Source organism: Sciurus carolinensis, chromosome 9 (genome assembly GCF_902686445.1).
Source record: "Sciurus carolinensis chromosome 9, mSciCar1.2, whole genome shotgun sequence".
Lineage (NCBI taxonomy): Eukaryota > Metazoa > Chordata > Mammalia > Rodentia > Sciuridae > Sciurus > Sciurus carolinensis.
Window position 1 is genome coordinate 103544371 of NC_062221.1, and position 19497 is coordinate 103563867.

Below are 19497 nucleotides of genomic sequence, written 5' to 3' on the forward strand. Positions count from 1 at the left end.
CAGAATAAAATAGAGAAGAGAGAAAGAGTCAAAACTATTTTTTAAAAATCTAGTGTGTACAGAGATACTAAGATCAGGGAAAATGAAAATTAAAAGATGTAATATGTATGTAGCAAAAGAAATGAACAATATGATGATTGTCAATCTGCCATTGGATTTGACCACTGAAGATAATCAGTTGCTACATAATTTGAAAAAATTTACATGTAGTGTTCATAGTATTGTGCTCAGATATTGTGTAGTAGTGGTAACAAGTATTAAAAAAAAGAGAGGAAAATTAGGGTAGTCTTTTATGCCTTTACTAGTAACTACTAAGTGACTCCTAATGAATTCTGTTTTAATCTAAGAACCCACAAATGACAATTTTAGGAGACTTGTTTAAAATTCATTATTGGAATATTGATGTCAAATTCACTAGTCTACGGTTTTTGGAATGAAATCATTTCTACTTTGAAAAAATGAGAACACGTTCCTCTCTCCATTCTTTCAGAACCTCCCCATATTTTCAGGATTCCATAAAGGTAAGAGAATGAGATGCGTTCCTTCCCAGAACTTCCCTTGATTTGTTGGGAAGTAACTTGTGTGGGTCAGGGAAAAAGGATCATTTTTAAGCAACCATCCACTCTTAAATTACTTGGCTTTTATTTTCAGCATTCAGTTTTATTCCTCTTTAAAGGCCATTTACCTTGACCCAGAAATTAGGCAATAAAAGCATTGCATAGTTCAATCCATTACCTTTGAATAAGGTATATCTTTTTCAAGCAATGGCTAGAAATAAAATTTAAATTTCTCAATGCAAATTCTAGAAAGTGTCATTCTTGCCTTTATAATAACTGGCATAGGCAAAAAGACAGGCATGGGGTAAACTATGAAAGTCCCCTGAATAGCTGCATATGAGTGAAGAGAAGAGATAAAAGCACAATGAACATATGTGGAAGGGTAGGGAAGAAGGTGTAGGAAATATTAAACTATGTACAGAAATACATTCACACTGCAAAATTCTAGCCAGTGGAAGACCTAACACCCCTAGAATAATTTATGGCATCATCATCCAATGGCAAAATTTCTTCCCTGTATTACAAACTTTGATACCTCTATAATTTGAATTAGTTTCAATTATATTTTCAATTAGTTTCAATCATATTTGAGAATAATTAAGTGAACATCGTTGTAATTATTGCTAGAGGTTTATGGAATCAATGCAGTAATGACTCATGATCACCCCATTGCTTATTGTATCATCTTCAAATTTATTTTCTCCATTTTCTTTTAAAAACAGGGCTCATTCAAAATGTCTTCTCACTGGACTAAAATGGACTGCAATCATCCCTGCTTCCATACCTTTATGAATGCTTTCTAACTCCTTTTTTTGTTTTTGTTGGTACAGGGTATTGAACCCATGGGTGCTCAGTCACTGAGCCACATCTCCAGCCCCTCTCATATTTCATTTTGAGACAATTAATTTACTAAGTTGCTGAGACTAGTTTCAAATTGGCAATTCTTCTGCCTCAGCCTCTCTAGTTCCTGGGATTACAGGTATGCACAACTGCACCTGGTTCTAACTCTTCTGTGTTTTTTACTACATTTTTCTATGTACATTCTATCCTTTAAGAACAAGTTCATGTTCAACTTCATTCATAAAGTATTATCCAGACTCCTTTTCTGGTAAGAATTTCTGTCTGTCTTTGTACGGGTTCGCCCACTGTTGACATATTATTTTACATTGTTCTTAATGCCTCATTTCTGAAACTTCTTAACCTTTTACTATATGAATGTTTATAAGTTTGTAAACATGTATTAATTGTCAAGTAATACCTTAATTATTCTGTGAGTGCATTTCCTTTGTTCACAGCCCGACAGAAATTATTGTGGGGAAGATTGGCTAATACTGCTGCCAAATTGTCTTATACAAGAAACTACTCAAGGCATGGAGGTGACAATAATTTGCCTTCTCATTTTTTACATCTTTAGTATTATATCACAAATCCATTGCAAAGGAAACTATTGTTTGCAAAGTGAATACTAAGCTTTATAAAGAGGAAGACATTAACATTTCAAAAGTAGGCCTAAGTTAGCATATTAAAACTAATCTAAAAACTAGAGCCTGGAACTAAAAGACAAAAAATAAAATAACATAACAAAATAAAATAATGCTCTTTTGCTATTTGAGAAGCAGAAATAGAAAAAAATCTTTACAAAAGTATATGGATTACTATGTGATATAAAAAATTGAATCATATTAACTATGAATCTAGTACATACTATCATAGATAGATAATTTGAATTCTTTCAAACTCACAAAAACTTATGAAATACATTCTCAGGTTACTATCAAACACAAATTTAATACAACTAGGAAATAGAAGAAAAGTAATAAATAACTCAACTATTTCTAATATTCAACTTTTAGAGGATTCAGTTTCTTTTCAAATAGTTCTATGAAGGCATGCAAAATGTTGGGACTTTCCACCAGCTTTACTTATGATATATTTTTTTAATTCTCATTTTTATCAAAGAAGCTAAGGTCAATAGGTAAAATGTTAGCACATGAAAGAACAGTTCAGAATGAAATAAAATTTAAAAAAAACTTGCAAACAACCATGCAAACAGACATATATCAAAAACTAAATGGTTGAAATACATGCATTTTGGGTAATTTATAAATAGCATTTAAGCACTGAAATAGCATTATCACCAACAGCATGGATTTTATCATTTAAGAGAACTTAGAAGAATAAGCAGAAAAATGAATCGCCACAACCATGCAAAATGGACAGGGGCTCACCTTTAACTTTATTCTTTGAAGCAGCAGCTGATACCAAGGAAAGGTTGCACAAGAAGAAGAAACAAACATTAGATATTAGACAGATATTTTAGTTAGCAAGAAAACAGAGATGTTATTAGTACTAAGTTAAAAAGTGTATTTATGATTATATTGTCAACATACTTTATATCAATAGAATCCATAACAAAAAAAATGACAATTGTTATATTTCATTAGTATATGATTGAAATACATGAGTACAAAAAGTAAGACAGGAGGCACAAACAGGAGGTGCAAACTCGAAACACCACAAGGCACCACACTTTTTTTAAGGAATGCATTTCCTTCCCTATGTTCTTCTTAGTTCTAATCCTTAACTAATAATCAATAAAAATTTATTTATATATGGTTATTATTTTGTGGAGAGGGGTACTGGGGAATGAATCCAGATGTGCTCTACTACTGAGCTTCATCCGTATACCTTTTTATTTTTTATTTTGTGACAGGTGTCTCATCAAATTGTACAGGCTGACCCCAAACTTAAGATCCTCTGGCCTTAGCCTCTAGAGTCACTGGGATTACAGTTGCGCTCTACTCTTTAAATATATTTAATACTATTTAACAATTATAATCTAAAACAAGAAGTATGAATGAATCACAAGGGCAGGTCATTTCCATTTACTGAATATGCTTTACTAAATGCCAAGACAGATGTTTCACATTTCCCCTACAACTTCACATGATGATGACAACTTGGAGAGTTTTGTTGTTTGTGCCTCGTAGATATGGAAACTGAAAATTAGAAAGTTCCAATAACCTACTGAAGGTGACAGAGCACAAATAAACAAGTTTAAAATTCTATCCTAGGTGTATCAAACCCCAGAATCTGTGGTCTAAGAATCGACCCCACGGTGTTGGGATTTAAGGAACGAGTCACTTAGTAAACTGCAAGCATGGGTTCTTTAACAAAGCCCAACCCAAATCATATGATTCATTAAAACCTAGCTATTTTGGTATTTGGTTGATAGTACAACTATGAAACTTGAAAACTTCATTACTTTAATTTGGCCTGATTCCCTTAAGAGGTAGAAATTGAAGCTTATTTATATCTAGTGGTAAACACTATTTGGGGCAGAAATAAATTTAATGAGGAAATTAAATTAATTAGTCCTAAAAGACAGTTGTTAACTCAAAGGATGACTTCTAGTCAAAATGCATAATTAGACACCTCTAAACACTTTTGAAGTAATATATTCTACTTTGATTGGATATTATTTGATAATGAAGATCGAAAGAGGAGGGAGTGTTTTTTCACTTTCTCAAGGATGTTAAAGATGAGGTAGCCCATCCCTTAATTGGGAAATACACAGTCTCTAGTTCTGTATACTGACCTTTAGTGCAATTTAATTTAGATTTTAGATTTAGTACCCATGAACTGCATATGGAAACTTTTAATTTACACTTCATTCTTAAAAGTTATTTGAAATTAAAAAAAAAAAAAAAAACTGAGAAAGTTCAGTTAAATGCCAGGTTCCGTATGGGAAATTAAATTTCCAAACATGATAACAAACACTGTCTTTCTATTTTATTTTATTTTAAATAATAAATATTTTTCAAACAAAACCACTTCAATAAAATTAAAGTTCTTTCAAGAAACCTGGATTAAGTCCTTTCCTTAAACCCATTGAAGTGGTTTATTGCACAACTTTAAATGTAAATAGGTGGCTGGAGAAGAAGAATGATTTTCAATATTACTGTGAGATTTTTTTTTTAAATTCATATATCAAAATTGAATTAATAGTTGTTTTATGATATTTTTACTAATCATGAGGCTATAATTCGTAACAACTAAATAACCCATTAAACTTATGTGATACTAAATCTAAAATTTTAAAATTTGATTTTACTAAGGAACCTATTCCTTTTTAATGAAGGAAATATGACTGCTTCATTGTTTCAATACAAATTTGAAATACATTAAAAAATTAGAGGAGACATAAAAAAGTGAAAGAAATCCCTCTCCTCCAATGTCAACTTCTGAGATGGCCAACGTTAACAGTTCCCATTAAACTATTAACATAAAAATAACACACTAAGTTATTTTTAAGTGCAAACATTACAAACTTTGAAGTTCTTACAAAACCCAGTAACCAAAATGTGTATTTTTTTGTCTTTTATTTTCAAAAAGAAGATCATACTCTACATATTATTTTATAGTCTCCTTTTCCACATTTTTCAGGTTAATATATAGCGTTCTAACTCACTTTTTAAAATAATTGTGTATTGCTTATAGTTTGTCCAAAGGACTATTTCTCATTATAGGCTGCTTGTAGCATTTTTTTTTCTAATAACAATTCTGAAACACAGATCCTTACGGAATATTCCTTCTTTGCTGTGGTGATGTTTAATTTCTGTAGGACAAATTTCCAGGTTGTTTTCATATTTCTATACAGAAAAAAATGACTAATTAAGAATCTTCAATACCTCAAGGGAAAGTTTGGGCATATTTGGAAAAGAAATGCACTAGTATTAAAGATTAGAAATTTGAAGAAGCCAGAAAAGGAATAAAAGAAGAAAAAGTACAGAATCTAACCTTCATAATAGCTGATATGCTACAAATTTAGATATTTAAAACCACAAACTATTTTGATTATTTTTTCTAAAGTATTTAATTTTTCATTAAAAACTTTATTTTTAATTCCTGGATAGACTTTTATGACATTTTCAAATTATAAATAGTAGAAATAATTTTAACTGCTAATGGTTTCCTTTATGTTTAGATTTCACAAAACTGAATCTCTTTTACAGTAAGCTAAAATACTTGCTGAAAAATCAAAGACAATATAGTAATGCATAATATGTTGATTGGTTCATGTGAAAAGAAATTTCTCCTCAAATCAAATCCACAACTTGAAAAAAACTTTAGCATAAATTCAACAAAAAATTGCCCAAAACTTATAAAATTTTAAGATAATGATTGATTAGCTCCTCCTACAGAACAAATACAACCAACCGGTCTTTTATTAGAATTCTTCTCTTATCCAAAATCAGTGAAATAAAGATAGAGAAAAGTAGATGTTAACATTTCTTGGTTGGATGGAGATAAATTATCAAAAGTTCTCATACATTACATGAAAGCAGAGGATTTTTTTCTTAGATTCTTGGGCAAGTACCAAAATAAAATAGAAAGAAAAACAAAAGTGCTAGGCCTGTTTCTTTGTGTGTTCAGGCAGCTAATGCTAGACTAGGCTGGTTAATATAATTGGAAAGAGGCCAGGCTACCAGGCTTGTTAGCCCAATTATAATTCTCTGCATTTTCAATAAAAGAAGCCAAGATGACAGCAATACTGTCATAAATGTCATGTTCAATACTTGTAAGATTTTCCATTGTCAGCACAGTCCAATTATAAGTCAATTGTAAAGTGCACATTGCACACCACCCAAAAATGACTGAAATTACCTTAAAAATGCAAATTTAACTGTTCACAGTTAAAATGAAAAGAAAGGAATTAAAGATATTTTGACCAGAGAAAAGTTTTAGATATGACATCACCAATTCTTCACTTTTATAATAAAGGTAACAAGTTGAAATTAGGACATTACATGGATTCACACTAGTTTTTCAGATGTTGTTATTTATAATATTAAGTTTAGAAATGAGAATAATCATAAAATTAATCTGAAAACTTATGCATATAATGTTTGAAGAAAAATGATCTGAATGATGAAATTATCCTCACTTTTTACATATGAATGTTAAATAGTTAGATGATATTAGTCATTATATTACTAACACTAATCCCTAAAAATTCCAACACAAAGAATCAAAAAGTAAAAGTTAAATTAATTCATTATGTTACCTATACGTAATGGTTATTACGTCCCATTGAGGGAAATTTTTGTCTGATTGTTTGCAAGAGGTACCACTCTTGTAAGTTTTTGAAGAATTGGAGACTCTAACGCAATTCTCTCTCAAAATGAATCACAGGGACTATAAGCAGGGCATGCTAGATAAATTTTGCATACCTCAAATTTTACCTACCTTGTCACATTTCTCCTATTCTTTTAATTATGTAAATAATAAATAAATTTTATTTATTATGTTGAAATTTACTGTCATATTTTCATCAGTGTTGGTGGTATATGTAAAAATGTAAAACTTACTGGATTTATTGGTGCCTTAGAAGTATTTATGAAGTCATTTATCAATGATACATTTAGTAAGTAGTCAAGACATTACTAGACATTACTAATATTTATTTAGAGATAGCTAATACTAACATCCACAAATATTATGAATCCTTTTTTATTTTCTGATTATGTAGAATGTTTTTGAAATATTTTGATATTTTTACCTTCTATTTTTGATTATTTATTCCTTGTGTAAACTAGTGGATAATGTACCATTATTTCTTTTAAACATAGGTAATAAACTTAAGAGCTTAGACTGTATAAGGAGATAGAGTTTTTTTGACATCTATGAATTAATATTTTGTTGTATTGGCTGTACCCTTGTTCCAAATGTATCTGCAATGAAACAAAATAAAGAAAAACATTGCTCTTGGGAGATAGTATGATATAAAGTTTTAAAATATGAAAATATTACTGAGAGTGCACAGCAAAAATTATACAAATAAATGAGATTACTTTTGCCACTGCTTCTCAAGAGAAATACAATAAAAATGAAGAAAACCAAAACATTACAAACTCTCACTGAGAAAGGACAAATGATTTTCTCTGTATTACAAAACTTTGCAATAGCAATTTTACAACTAAAACATCACACTAGATGAACGTATGTATTTTAAATCCACTAAGTCAAAACATATTCATTTGATGTGGTATGTCAGTAATGCTAATCAATACCAGATGGTTTTGATGTCTTTTTTACAAATTAAGTAAGTAATTTGAAAAGGGGCAGCATTATCACATTATTGTAGTGTATCACGTTATTATAGTGTTTAAAGATATGGAAATTAAAATTTCCTTGTAGAGTTAGATAGCCACCTACTTTTCATTCTCTTTCTTGTTTTCTCCAATCACCTCTAGCACAGTGTAAAATATATTTTTTCACTAATTACCTGAGGCTTATTAAAAATAACATCTCACTTAACTATCAAGTAGCATCATCTAAACACTAGAATTTTTTTTTCCCTAAGGCTCATTAGTATCTGAAGACTTAGAAAAGTGTGACTTTAATTTAGTTTCACGAGTTTTTCTTTTTTAATAATCACACAAATTTTATTCTGGGAAAAAAATGTGTGAAAATGTTGTTCAAAATGTTTTCCAAAAAGTATTTTCTATTGAAGATATACCCTGATGGACCAAATATTTGAAGAGCAGAAATTTATTTTAATAAAAATAGTTCAGCCAAGAAGTAAATAGAAAATAATAGAATTAGAAAATTGCCATTCTATAATCCCTAACAAATTCTTATAATTGAGCAATGATTACCATATTAGGAAAAAGACAACCAACCCCTATACTTTCTCATGGAAAGGTATAACCAAAATAAACAAACCTGAATAGAATTATGTCTCTACTTTAAATGTCAGTTGTCCAATAAGTGCAGGGAAAGAAAATATGTCAAATCAATGCAATCAGTTAGATATTGAATTGTGAAACTACATATAACTTTGGCTATTGTTTCACTTACTAAAACATTCCAGGGGAAAAATACCAGTAGAAGGAAGAATCTGCAAACTGGAGATGCTTCTCAGTGGTAAAGCCATGCATTGTATGCACAAAACCTGACTTCAGTCTCTAACAGTGCCAAAAGAAAAGAAGAAAGACACATCAACTAATTGTCACATGCAGACTTCTTTGGATCCTCATTTGAACACTGGATATTACATTAGGTTAGGGAATTTTGTTAACATTTAATGAGATAACATTGTGACTGTTTTTTTAAAGTCTTTATCTTTTTATACAATTAAATAATTATAGCAAGTAGTCTGTTAATTGATGTTAATTTCAAAATAATTCTAGGATTTATAATTTTTATTATTTCTTACATATTTATATGTTTGACTTTTTTTTTTCTGTTAAATAAATTTTTATTCTTTACTCATTAAGTTGGTTTTTTTTTATTATTGTATACAAATGGGATACATATTGTTTCTCTATTTGTACATAGAGTCAAGGCATACCATTTGTGTAATCATACATTTACATAGGGCAATGATGTTTGATTATTTTTTTCCTTCCCCCCACCCCTCCCACCCCTCTTTTCCCTCTATACAGTCCTTCTTTCCTTCATTCTTACCACACTCCTTATCCCTAACCCTAAACCTAACGCTAAACCAAATGCTAACCCCTCCCACCCCCCCATTATATGTCCTCATCCGCTTATCAGCGAGATCATTCGTCCTGTAGTTTTTTGAGATTGGCTTATCTCACTTAGAATGATATTCTCCAATTTCATCCATTTGCCTGCAAATGCCATAATTTTATCATTCTTCATTGCGGAGTAATATTCCATTGTATATATATATGCCACAGTTTCTTTATCCATTCATCAACTGAAGGGCATCTAGGTTGGTTCCACAATCTGGCTATGGTGAATTGAGCAGCTATGAACATTGATGTGGCTGTATCTCTGTAGTATGCTGATTTTAAGTCCTTTGGGTATAGGCCAAGGAGTGGGATAGCTGGGTCAAATGGTGTTTCCATTCCAAGCTTTCTGAGGAATCTCCACACTGCTTTCCAGAGTGGCTACACTAATTTGCAACCCCACCAGCAATGTATGAGTGTTCCTTTTTCACCACATCCTCGCCAACACCTATTGTTGCTTGTATTCTTGATATCGCCATTCTAATTGGGGTGAGATGAAATCTTAGGGTAGTTTTGATTTGCATTTCCCTTATTACTAGGGATGTTGAACATTTTTTCATATATCTGTTGATTACTTGTACATCTTCTTCTGTGAAGTGACTATTCATTTCCTTAGCCCATTTGTTGATTGGATTATTTGTATTCTTGGTGTAGAGTTTTTTGAGTTCTTTATATATTCTGGAAATTAGCGCTCTATCTGAAGTATGGTTGGCAAAGATATTCTCCCACTCTGTAGACTCTCTCTTCACATTGCTGATAGTTTCCTTTGCTGAGAGAAAGCTTTTTAGTTTGAATCTATCCCAGTTGTTGATTCTTGCTTTTATTTCTTGTGCTATGGGAGTCCTATTAAGGAAGTCTGATCCTAAGCCAACAAGTTGAAGATTTGGACCTACTTTTTCTTCTATAAGATGCAGGGTCTCTGGTCTGATTCCAAGGTCCTTGATCCATTTTGAGTTGAGTTTTGTGTAGGGTGAGAGATAGGGGTTTAATTTCATTCTATTGCATATGGTTTTCCAGTTTTCCCAGCACCATTTGTTGAAGAGGCTATCTTTTCTCCATTGCATATTTTTGGCCCCTTTGTCTAGTATGAGAAAATTGTATTCATTTGGGTTTGTGTCCATGTCCTCTATTCTGTACCATTGATCTATCTGTCTATTTTGGTACCAATACCATGCCGTTTTTGTTACTATTGCTTTGTAGTAGAGTTGAAGATCTGGTATTTCAATACCCCCTGCTTCGCTCTTGCTACTGAGGATTGCTTTAACTATTCTAGGTATTTTATTCTTCCAGATGAATTTCATAATTGCTTGCTCTATTTCTGCAAGGTACATCATTGGGATTTTAATTGGAATTGCATTGAATCTGTATAGCACTTTAGGTAGTATGGCCATTTTGACAACATTAATTCTGCCTATCCAGGAACATGGGAGATCTTTCCATCTTATAAGGTTTTCTTTAATTTCTTTCTTTAGTGTTCTGTAGTTCTCATTGTAGAGGTCTTTCACCTCTTTTGTGAGATTGATTCCCAAGTATTTTATTTTTTTCGATGCTATTGTGAATGGGGTAGTTTTCCTAATTTCTCTTTATGAAGATTCATCACTTATGTATAAAAATGCATTGGATTTATGAGCATTGATCTTATAACCTGCTACTTTACTGAAATCACTTATGAGTTCTAAAAGTTTTCTGGTGGAATTTCCAGGTTCCTCTAAATATATAATCATGTCATCAGCGAACAGGGATAGTTTGAGTTCTTCTTTTCCTATTCGTATCCCTTTAATTTCTTTGGTTTGTCTAATTGCTCTGGCTAGAGTCTCAAGGACGATGTTGAATAGAAGTGGTGAAAGAGGGCATCCCTGCCTTTTTCCAGTTTTTAGGGGGAACACTTTCAGTTTTTCACCATTTAGAATGATATTGGATATGGGCTTAGCGTAGATGACCTTTATAATGTTAAGGAATGTTCCCACTACCCTAATTTTTTCTAGTGTTTTGAGCATGAAGGGATGCTGTATTTTATCAAATGCTTTTTCTGCATCTATTGAAATAATCATGTGATTCTTAACTTTAAGTCTGTTGAGATGGTGAATGACATTTATTGATTTCCGAATGTTGAACCAACCTTGCATCCCTGGGATAAAACCCACTTGATCGTGGTGCACTATCTTTTTAATATATATTTGTATGAGATTTGCTAAAATTTTTTCGAGAATTTTTTCATCGATGTTCATTAAGGATATTGGTCTGAAATTTTCTTTCCTCGATGTGTCTCTGTCTGATTTAGGTATCAGGGTGATAGTGGCTTCATAGAACGAGTTTGGGAGGGTTCCCTCCTCTTCTATTTCATGGAATACTTTGAGGAATATTGGAATGAGCTCTTATTTAAAGGTTTTGTAGAACTCAGCTGAGAACCCATCTGGTCCCGGACTTTTCTTTGTTGGTAGGCTTTTGATGACCTCTTCTATTTCATTGCTTGAAATTGGTTTATTTAAGTTGTGTATGTCCTCCTCGTTCAGTTTAGGTAGTTCATATGTCTCTAGAAATTTGTTGATGTCTTCGAGGTTTTCTGTTTTGTTGGAGTATAGATTTTTGAAATAACTTCTAATTATGTTTTGTATTTCACTCGTGTCTGTTGTAATGTTTCCTTGTTCATTCCAAATTTTAGTAATTTGAGTTTTCTCCCTCTTTCTCTTTGTTAGTGTGGCTAAGGGTTTATCAATTTTATTCATTTTTTCAAAGAACCAACTATTTATTTTGTTAATTTTTCCAATTGTTTCTTTTGTTTCAATTTCGTTGATTTCGGCTCTGATTTTAACTATTTCCTGTCTTCTACTACTTTTGGTATTGGTCTGCTCTTCTTTTTCTAGCACTTTGAACTATAGTGTTAAGTCGTTCATTTGTTGATTTCTACTTCTTTTTTTGAATGCACCCCATGAAATAAATCTTCCTCTAAGTACTGCTTTCATAGTGTCCCAGAGATTTTGATATGATGTGTCTTTGTTCTCGTTTACGTCTAAGAATTTTTTTATTTCCCTCCTGATGTCTTCTGTTATCCATTCATCATATAATAGTGTATTATTTAATCTCCAGGTATTGGAGAAGTTTCTGTTTTTATTCTGTCATTTATTTCTAATTTCAATCCATTATGATCTGATAGAGTACAAGGTAGTATCTCTATCTTCTTGTATTTGCTAACAGTAGCTTTGTGGCATAAAATATGGCCTATTTTAGAGAAGGATCCATGTGCTGCTGAGAAGAAAGTGTATTTGTTCTTTGTTGCATGGTATATTCTATATATGTCCGTTAAGTCTAAATTGTTGATTGTGTTGTTGAGATCTATAGTTTCTTTATTCAATTTTTGTTTGGACAATCTATCCAGTGGTGAGAGAGGTGTGTTAAAATTGCCTAGTATTATTGTGCTGTGGTCTATTTGATTTCTGGAATTGAGAAGGATTTGTTTGACGTACGTGGATGAGCCAATGTTCGGGGCATAGATATTTATGATTGTTATGTCTTGCTGATTTATGTTTCCCTTAAGCAGCATGTAATGTCCTTCTTTATCCCTTCTGACTAGTTTTGGTTTGAAGTCCACATTGTCTGAAATGAGGATGGATACTCCAGCTTTTTTGCTGTGTCCGTGTGCATGGTATGTTTTTCCCCATCCTTACACCTTTAGTCTATGGGTATCTCTTTCTATCAGATGAATCTCTTGCAGGCAGCATATTGTTGGATTTTTCTTTTTAATCCAATCTGCCAGTCTATGTCTTTTGATTGATGAGTTCAGGCCATTAACATTCAGGGTTATTATTGTGATATGATTTGTATTCCCAGTCAATTGACTCATATTTGTTTTTGACATGATTTGGTTTCTCCTTTATTTGGCTATTCCTTTAGGCTAGCGCCTCCTGTTGCTGATTTGCATCATTGTTTTTCATCTCTTCCTCATGGAATATTTTGCTGAGAATGTTCTGTAATGCTGGCTTTCTTTTTGTAAATTCCTTTAGCTTTTGTTTATCATGGAAGGATCTTATTTCATCGTCAAATTTGAAGGTAAGTTTTGCTGGGTATAAGATTCTTGGTTGGCATCCATTTTCTTTCAGGACTTGGTATATGTTGTTCCAGGCCCTTCTAGCTTTTAGGGTCTGGATTGAAAAATCTGCTGATATTCTTATTGGTTTCCCTCTGAATGTAATTTGATTCTTTTCTCTCACGGCCTTTAAAATTCTGTCTTTATTTTGTATGTTAGGTATTTTCATAATAATGTGCCTTGGTGTGGGTCTGTTGTAATTTTGTATGTTTGGAGTTCTATAAGCCTCTTGTACTTGGTTTTCCATTTCATTCTTCAGATTTGGGAAATTTTCTGATATCATTTCATTGAATAGATTGTTCATTCCTTTGGTTTGTTTCTCTAAGGCTTCCTCAATCCCCATAATTCTCAAATTTGGCCTTTTCATGATATCCCATAATCCTTGTAGATTCTGTTCATGATTTCTTACCATCTTCTCTGTTTGGCCAACTTTGTTTTCAAGATTAAATAATTTGTCTTCAATGTCTGAGGTTCTGTCTTCCAGGTGTTCTATCCTATTGGTCATGCTTTCTATGGAGTTTTTAACTTGGTTTATTGTTTCCTTCATTTCAAGTATTTCAGTTTGCTTTTTTTTTAGTATCTCTAACTCTTTATTGAAATGATCTCTTGCTGCCCGAATTTGGTCTTTTAACTGTTGATTGGTGCGATCATTTAATGCCTGCCTTTGCTCTTTCATCTCCTTCTTCAATGCCTGCATTTGCTCTTTCATCTCCTCATTAGCTTCCCTGATCGTTTTAATTATGTACATTCTGAACTCCCTTTCTGACATTTCTTCTGCTGTGCTGTCATTGGGTTTTATTGATGTAGTATCTAGGTTTGTTTGGGACATTTTCTTCCCTTGTTTTCTCATATTGGTCAGCTGTCAGTGGGACCCTGAGATATTGCAGATTTCCGCTATTGGCTTATAGTGTCCTGGTAATTTCCAGTGTATCACCTCCCAGTCTTCAGTAGCCTGATGTCTTGGAGGAATTTGATAATTCAGTGCATCCGAAGAAAGCTGCCCCTAGGCCCCTACTGGTTCCAGGGTTTGGAGCTGGCTCTGTGCGGAACGGCTGTCACTGGTGGCCTGCACCGTGCAGCTGGCCGTGTGGGAGGAGCCCACCACCGGAGTGTGGAAGCCTACCTGGGGAAGACTCTAGCTGCCCTGCCCTGCTCTGATAAGCCACCCCTATCTGTGCCTGCCACCAGGGTCGAGCTTTACCCAGTGGGCAGACTCACCCATGGCTCTATTTCAGTCCGAGTCTCTCAATGCCTCCCCTTCTTAACTCCTGGGTTCTGGAGCGACTGGGGATGCAGTCACCCTCTAGGCCGCCATCTTGGATCGCCCCGTGGAAAGAGCCTGCGGCCGGAGTGGGCAGAGCCGCCTGAAGAAGTCTCTGGCTGCCCTGCCCTGATCCCAGAGGCTGCTTGCGGATTGAAGCTCTCCGTTGGTTCGGGGACTTGTGGCTGGGTCTACGTAGAAAGCCTCTCACTGGGCGGTCTGCTCCAAGAAGCTAGCCTTGAAAGGCACCTCCCACTGCAGGGGTCCAGGCTGCTTGGGGAAGTCTCTGGCTGCCCTATCCTGGTCCCTGAAGCTGCTTGTGTGCCGGAGTACGCTGCGCTGCGCTGGCTCTGGGACTTGGAGCTTGTTCTGGTCAGAAAGGCTCTCACTAGGGGGCCTGCTCCGAGATCCTGGAGAAGCTGACTGTGTGGGCGGGGCCCACAGTCGGAGTTCGCAGGACTGCCTGTGGAAGACTCTAGCTGCCCTACCCTGCTCCAATAAGCCACCTCTATCTGGGCCTGCCACCCGGGTCGAGCTTTACCCAGTGGGCAGACTCACCCGTGGCTCTATTTCAGTCCGAGTCTCTGAATGCCTCCCCTTCTTAACTCCTGGGTTCTGGAGCGACTGAGGGTGCAGTCACCCTATAGGCCGCCATATTGGATGGCCCTGTGGAGAGAGCCTGTGCCTGGAGCGGGCAGAGCCGCCCCAAGAGGTCTCTGGCTGCCCTGCCCTGATCCCAGAGGCTGCTTGCAGATCCTGTTTGACATTTTTGATAATAAAAACTGTTTAAAATACTTTACATATTCAAAAAAAAATTTAGGAATATAACAATTTTAAGTAGTATCATTTTTTAGCACCACTTTTTCCTTAATATGATTGGATGTGATAGTGCTTATTAAACAAAATGGTATTTGTTGCATAAGCATATTTATATAGGATGTGGCCAATTTATCTGGAGAATAAATTATTTATAGTATGCACAGTTCAAATAGGTAACACTGAAGTAATTATATTAAATCGTCTTAAAATTATGATATCTTAGTAACTCTCTAATCATTTTACTTCAAAGACAGATGAAATATAACATCATTTTAAACTTTTAACTTTGTTTATGTGTATTTTGAGAATTAAATAAAATATATAATTATTTCTCCTTGATGCTTCTGTATTCTGTAAATTTAAAATTAATTATGTATCAAAGTAAATATTATTCAGCATTAATATTTTTCTCTCCACTATTTCTATTCTTCTAACACTGAGTTTACATATGAAATATTTGTACCATCTTATTATATATTTATTCCTTTTGCTGTGAAAAATCTCTTTAAACTTCATGAGTCACTACCAATTTCTAAGTCTCTTTCTTATGATTCACAATTCCCTATAGCATATGGCTTTTGCCCCAGTAGGTATACATACAGATTTTTAAGTCAAAAAATAGGAATCAAACTCATGGCTTTAGAAGATACTATAAAATAAATGAAAAACCTTAGATATCTCAGCCATATAATATTATGAAAGCCTGGAGGAACTACTGACATAAAAGGGTCTCAAAAAATAAAATACATGGACAACTTTTGACATGTATTTTATTTCAATATTACTAAGCCACAAAGTTGTCTTAGAAATATCTAAAATCTATAACTGAACAAAACAGATTATTGAAAATTTGCTTTATTTCATGTTTTCCCCAGATTCTCAGATGCCAAATTTAACTGATGGATTTACTATGCATACTTAATTATATGTTGCCATTTACAGGAACACTATTAGATGAAGAAATGTTTATAAACATATCTTTAAAAATAACTCCCAAAATCCGTGAGATTGATCATATTTTCTATTTTCTGTATATAATACATTCAATTTTTCTGATGAATTACTACCCTAATTAGAATTTTTATTTCCTACTTCATTTCAAAATATGTTCTATTTTAGTAATTTAAGTATATGCAAAGTAAATATTTTGTGCCCATATTAGTAGTGGTGAAACAGTAAAGCAATTATACGTGATTATTTGAATACTTTTTTAAAGACTGGTTTACTGAGTTATTTTGTATTCACAGAAAACTTGAAAGGAAGGTACAGAGATTTCCCATATGCTCTGTTTCCACAAGTAAATAGCTGAACCTGTCAACACCCCCACTGGAGTGGAATATTTATTACAACTGATGAACCTACCTGACGCATTATGATTACCCAAAGTTTATGTGAGTTCACTCTTGCCAGTGTACATTCTATGGGTTTGGGATTCTTGTATTGTGGTAACTGAATAGGGTTGTTTGAATAATTTTTGAGCCACCAAAGATGTCTTATTGTCATGTAGAATCACAAAGTAAGATGGTATCTAGTATTAGGAGTTCACTTTCTATGGTTGAAGGTGGTATGTAAAAAATTATATGGCATAATATTCTCACTATGTATACAGGTATTTTTGTATATGTGGATAAGGAACAATTTTTTGCATAACTGTATGCACACATAATTCTAACAGTTTTCTAAATTCTTAAAATAATATTGATAATTTGGTACTTTTAACTTTTTTCCTAGGAAGAATAATTGCTGGACTCTGCATTATTACTGAAAATTACTTTCCGTGAGGGAACCAAAGTATCACCCAGTAAAGACATTTATTGACTGATGCACTGGTGTAAAATGTGACAGTTCCATATGCAACTAACATAGACTGCAGGGATCTATGCAAGAAAATATCACTAAATAGGAAGAGGTATGAAACTCAGGACCATGTGCTACTGATTTTTCCTATCATGTTCAAGCAAATTGTCATGTATGAAATATAAAGTAAATGTTCCCAAACTCCTAAATACTACATAATTAGTTAAATCTGGAAAAGTGCAAAGAGAGAATGTAGGTAGGAATAAATTTCAAAAGTCTGTCTAATCTGTTTCAGTGTGGCTTCAGGTAACATGTTTAAATCCCAGGATATCAAAACGTAATCATTTTAGCTGGAAAGGTCAAACTCCTCCATGCATAAGCATATATACACCAAGAAATGCTTGGTTTTGCCCTCTAGATATATCTTTAGTGAGGAGCTAAAGCAAGATGAAAGGTGACCTCCAGAATGTTATGCATCAGCCACCATGTCGAATTCTCTGCTGCTGCTTCTCTGATATTATTGTGACTTACACTTCAGGTAAGGCCATGATTCCTTAAAACACCATAAGGACTCAGGCACACCATACCCCAAGGAATACTGATCCCAGTAGCACTTAAATTCTTATTTACTCTCCACAACTTTTAGAGACCAAATGGAGGAAATGCATTCACTTAGAAATGCAATTTTTCAAATTCTTTAGACAAGATGTCCAATAGTTTTTACTATAATATACTATGATTAAGGCTTCATGAGATATAGATGCACTGTTACTTCATGTCTTAATAGGTGACAGAAGAAGAAATGGCATTATTAATTTAGTTATGAACAGGTGAGTAAGTACTAGTCTACTGATATTTTGGTAGCAGTGCCAATTGTGTTATGGAGAACCTCAGAGGCATCTCCTTTTGGTATATTCTGCTTTCTATGCAACACATTTATTCTATATTCATATAGTCAGTAATTTTTGTATAATTTTTTTTTTATGTTCGTTAGTTCTCAGGACCAATATTCTATCTTGATTGATATAGTAATGCTAGTCATAAAGTGAATTTTAGGTTATAGAATATGAGTCAAGCAATATATTTTATTTAAGGCATAACAAATGTTGGACAATTGAGGATCCCCTAAGACTACACCTCATATTTGAATCCACAAAACACAAGCAATATGCATAACTTTTTTTAGCAGTATAATAAAGTTGTCATAAATCTATTTCAAGACAATTAAAAAGCATATTAGTATGTCACAGTTTGGCCTATCTTACAAGCATGTGAAAAAATTTAAAATACATATTATAAAAATTATTTTAAAAGCTATATGTAAATATAAATTAAAGAAAAACATGCACTGAATCCTGTGTCGAATACAGTGTTAATCAACATAAATAGCTATTGGAGGAAATAACTATATGGTCTCAACTTTTTATCCGAGTCAAAACATTCTCTGAGAGAAACTTTATTTATGTCATTATCTCAATATTGCAAGGGAAGGACTGCCAGATTGTAGTCTGTCCTGATTGGTAAAATGCCAATAGGTAACATTATTTGGGTCAGATGGAAACATAACAGAAAATGGTCTTAAGAGGTCACTTTCAGAAAATGTATTTGGTACACTTGCAAAATCTTCTACACACTAACTTCATGGAAAATTTCATTGGAAATTTATCATAAACTTTGCCTAAAAGAGCATTTGGGTAAAAGTTATTACAAACAGTGTCCAGTATTAAAATACAATGTCAAAGTGACATAGGGATGTACACAGACACATGAAAAAATTGTAATTACAAATTACATAATTACAGTGTATTAAATAGCCACTTCATATTTTACATGTGGAAGTCAATTAGGTTACAAATATCTTGGAATGTCATGAACTGTCTCTTCTCTCGATAACAGTGTAAATATTTTAGAAGAAAATCTAAATGAAAACAATTATGAATACAAAACAATCATGTTTCACTCATGAAAATGAGGATCACTATCTTATATTAATATTGGATTCAGGTAGTCTGAAATTATAGTCAAAATGCAATTTGGAATGAATTTTTCACTGAAAAGGGAAATATTTATTTTTTGATCAGGATACGTAAGTGATGCAGAAGTATATTTTGTGTGCTCATTTTCCCAGAATATCTAAATGCTACTGCAAGTACAGAGATTCCTCAGAAAATTTGGAATGGAACCCTCATTTGACCCAGTTATCCCACTTTGTGGTTTATCCCAAAGGACTTAAAATCAGCATACTAGTTATGTAGCCACATCAATGTTTATCGCAGCTCAATTCACAATAGTCAAACAAAAGAAACAAGCAGATGAATAGATAAAGAAAATGTGGTATATACATACACAATGGAATATTAGCCATAAAGAAGAATGAAATTTTGGGCATTGCCAATAACTGAATTGAACTGAAGAATATCATGTTAAGTGAAATAAGCC

The 19497-nt window shown here is 33.3% G+C and overlaps 1 protein-coding gene across 3 annotated transcripts in view; it reads right to left on the reverse strand.

Annotated features, from left to right (window-relative positions):
* The window catches only part of Cadm2 (cell adhesion molecule 2), a 1011411-nt gene that overhangs the window by 293234 nt on the left and 698680 nt on the right, over window positions 1-19497 (reverse strand). For 2 of the 3 annotated variants that reach the window (XM_047563030.1, XM_047563028.1), the window contains exon 2: window positions 2786-2812. The exons of the other annotated variant lie outside the window; for it this stretch is intronic. In XM_047563030.1, the coding sequence (XP_047418986.1) occupies window positions 2786-2812 (27 nt within the window). The remainder of the gene's footprint in view (window positions 1-2785; window positions 2813-19497) is intronic. 3 annotated transcript variants of the gene reach the window in all.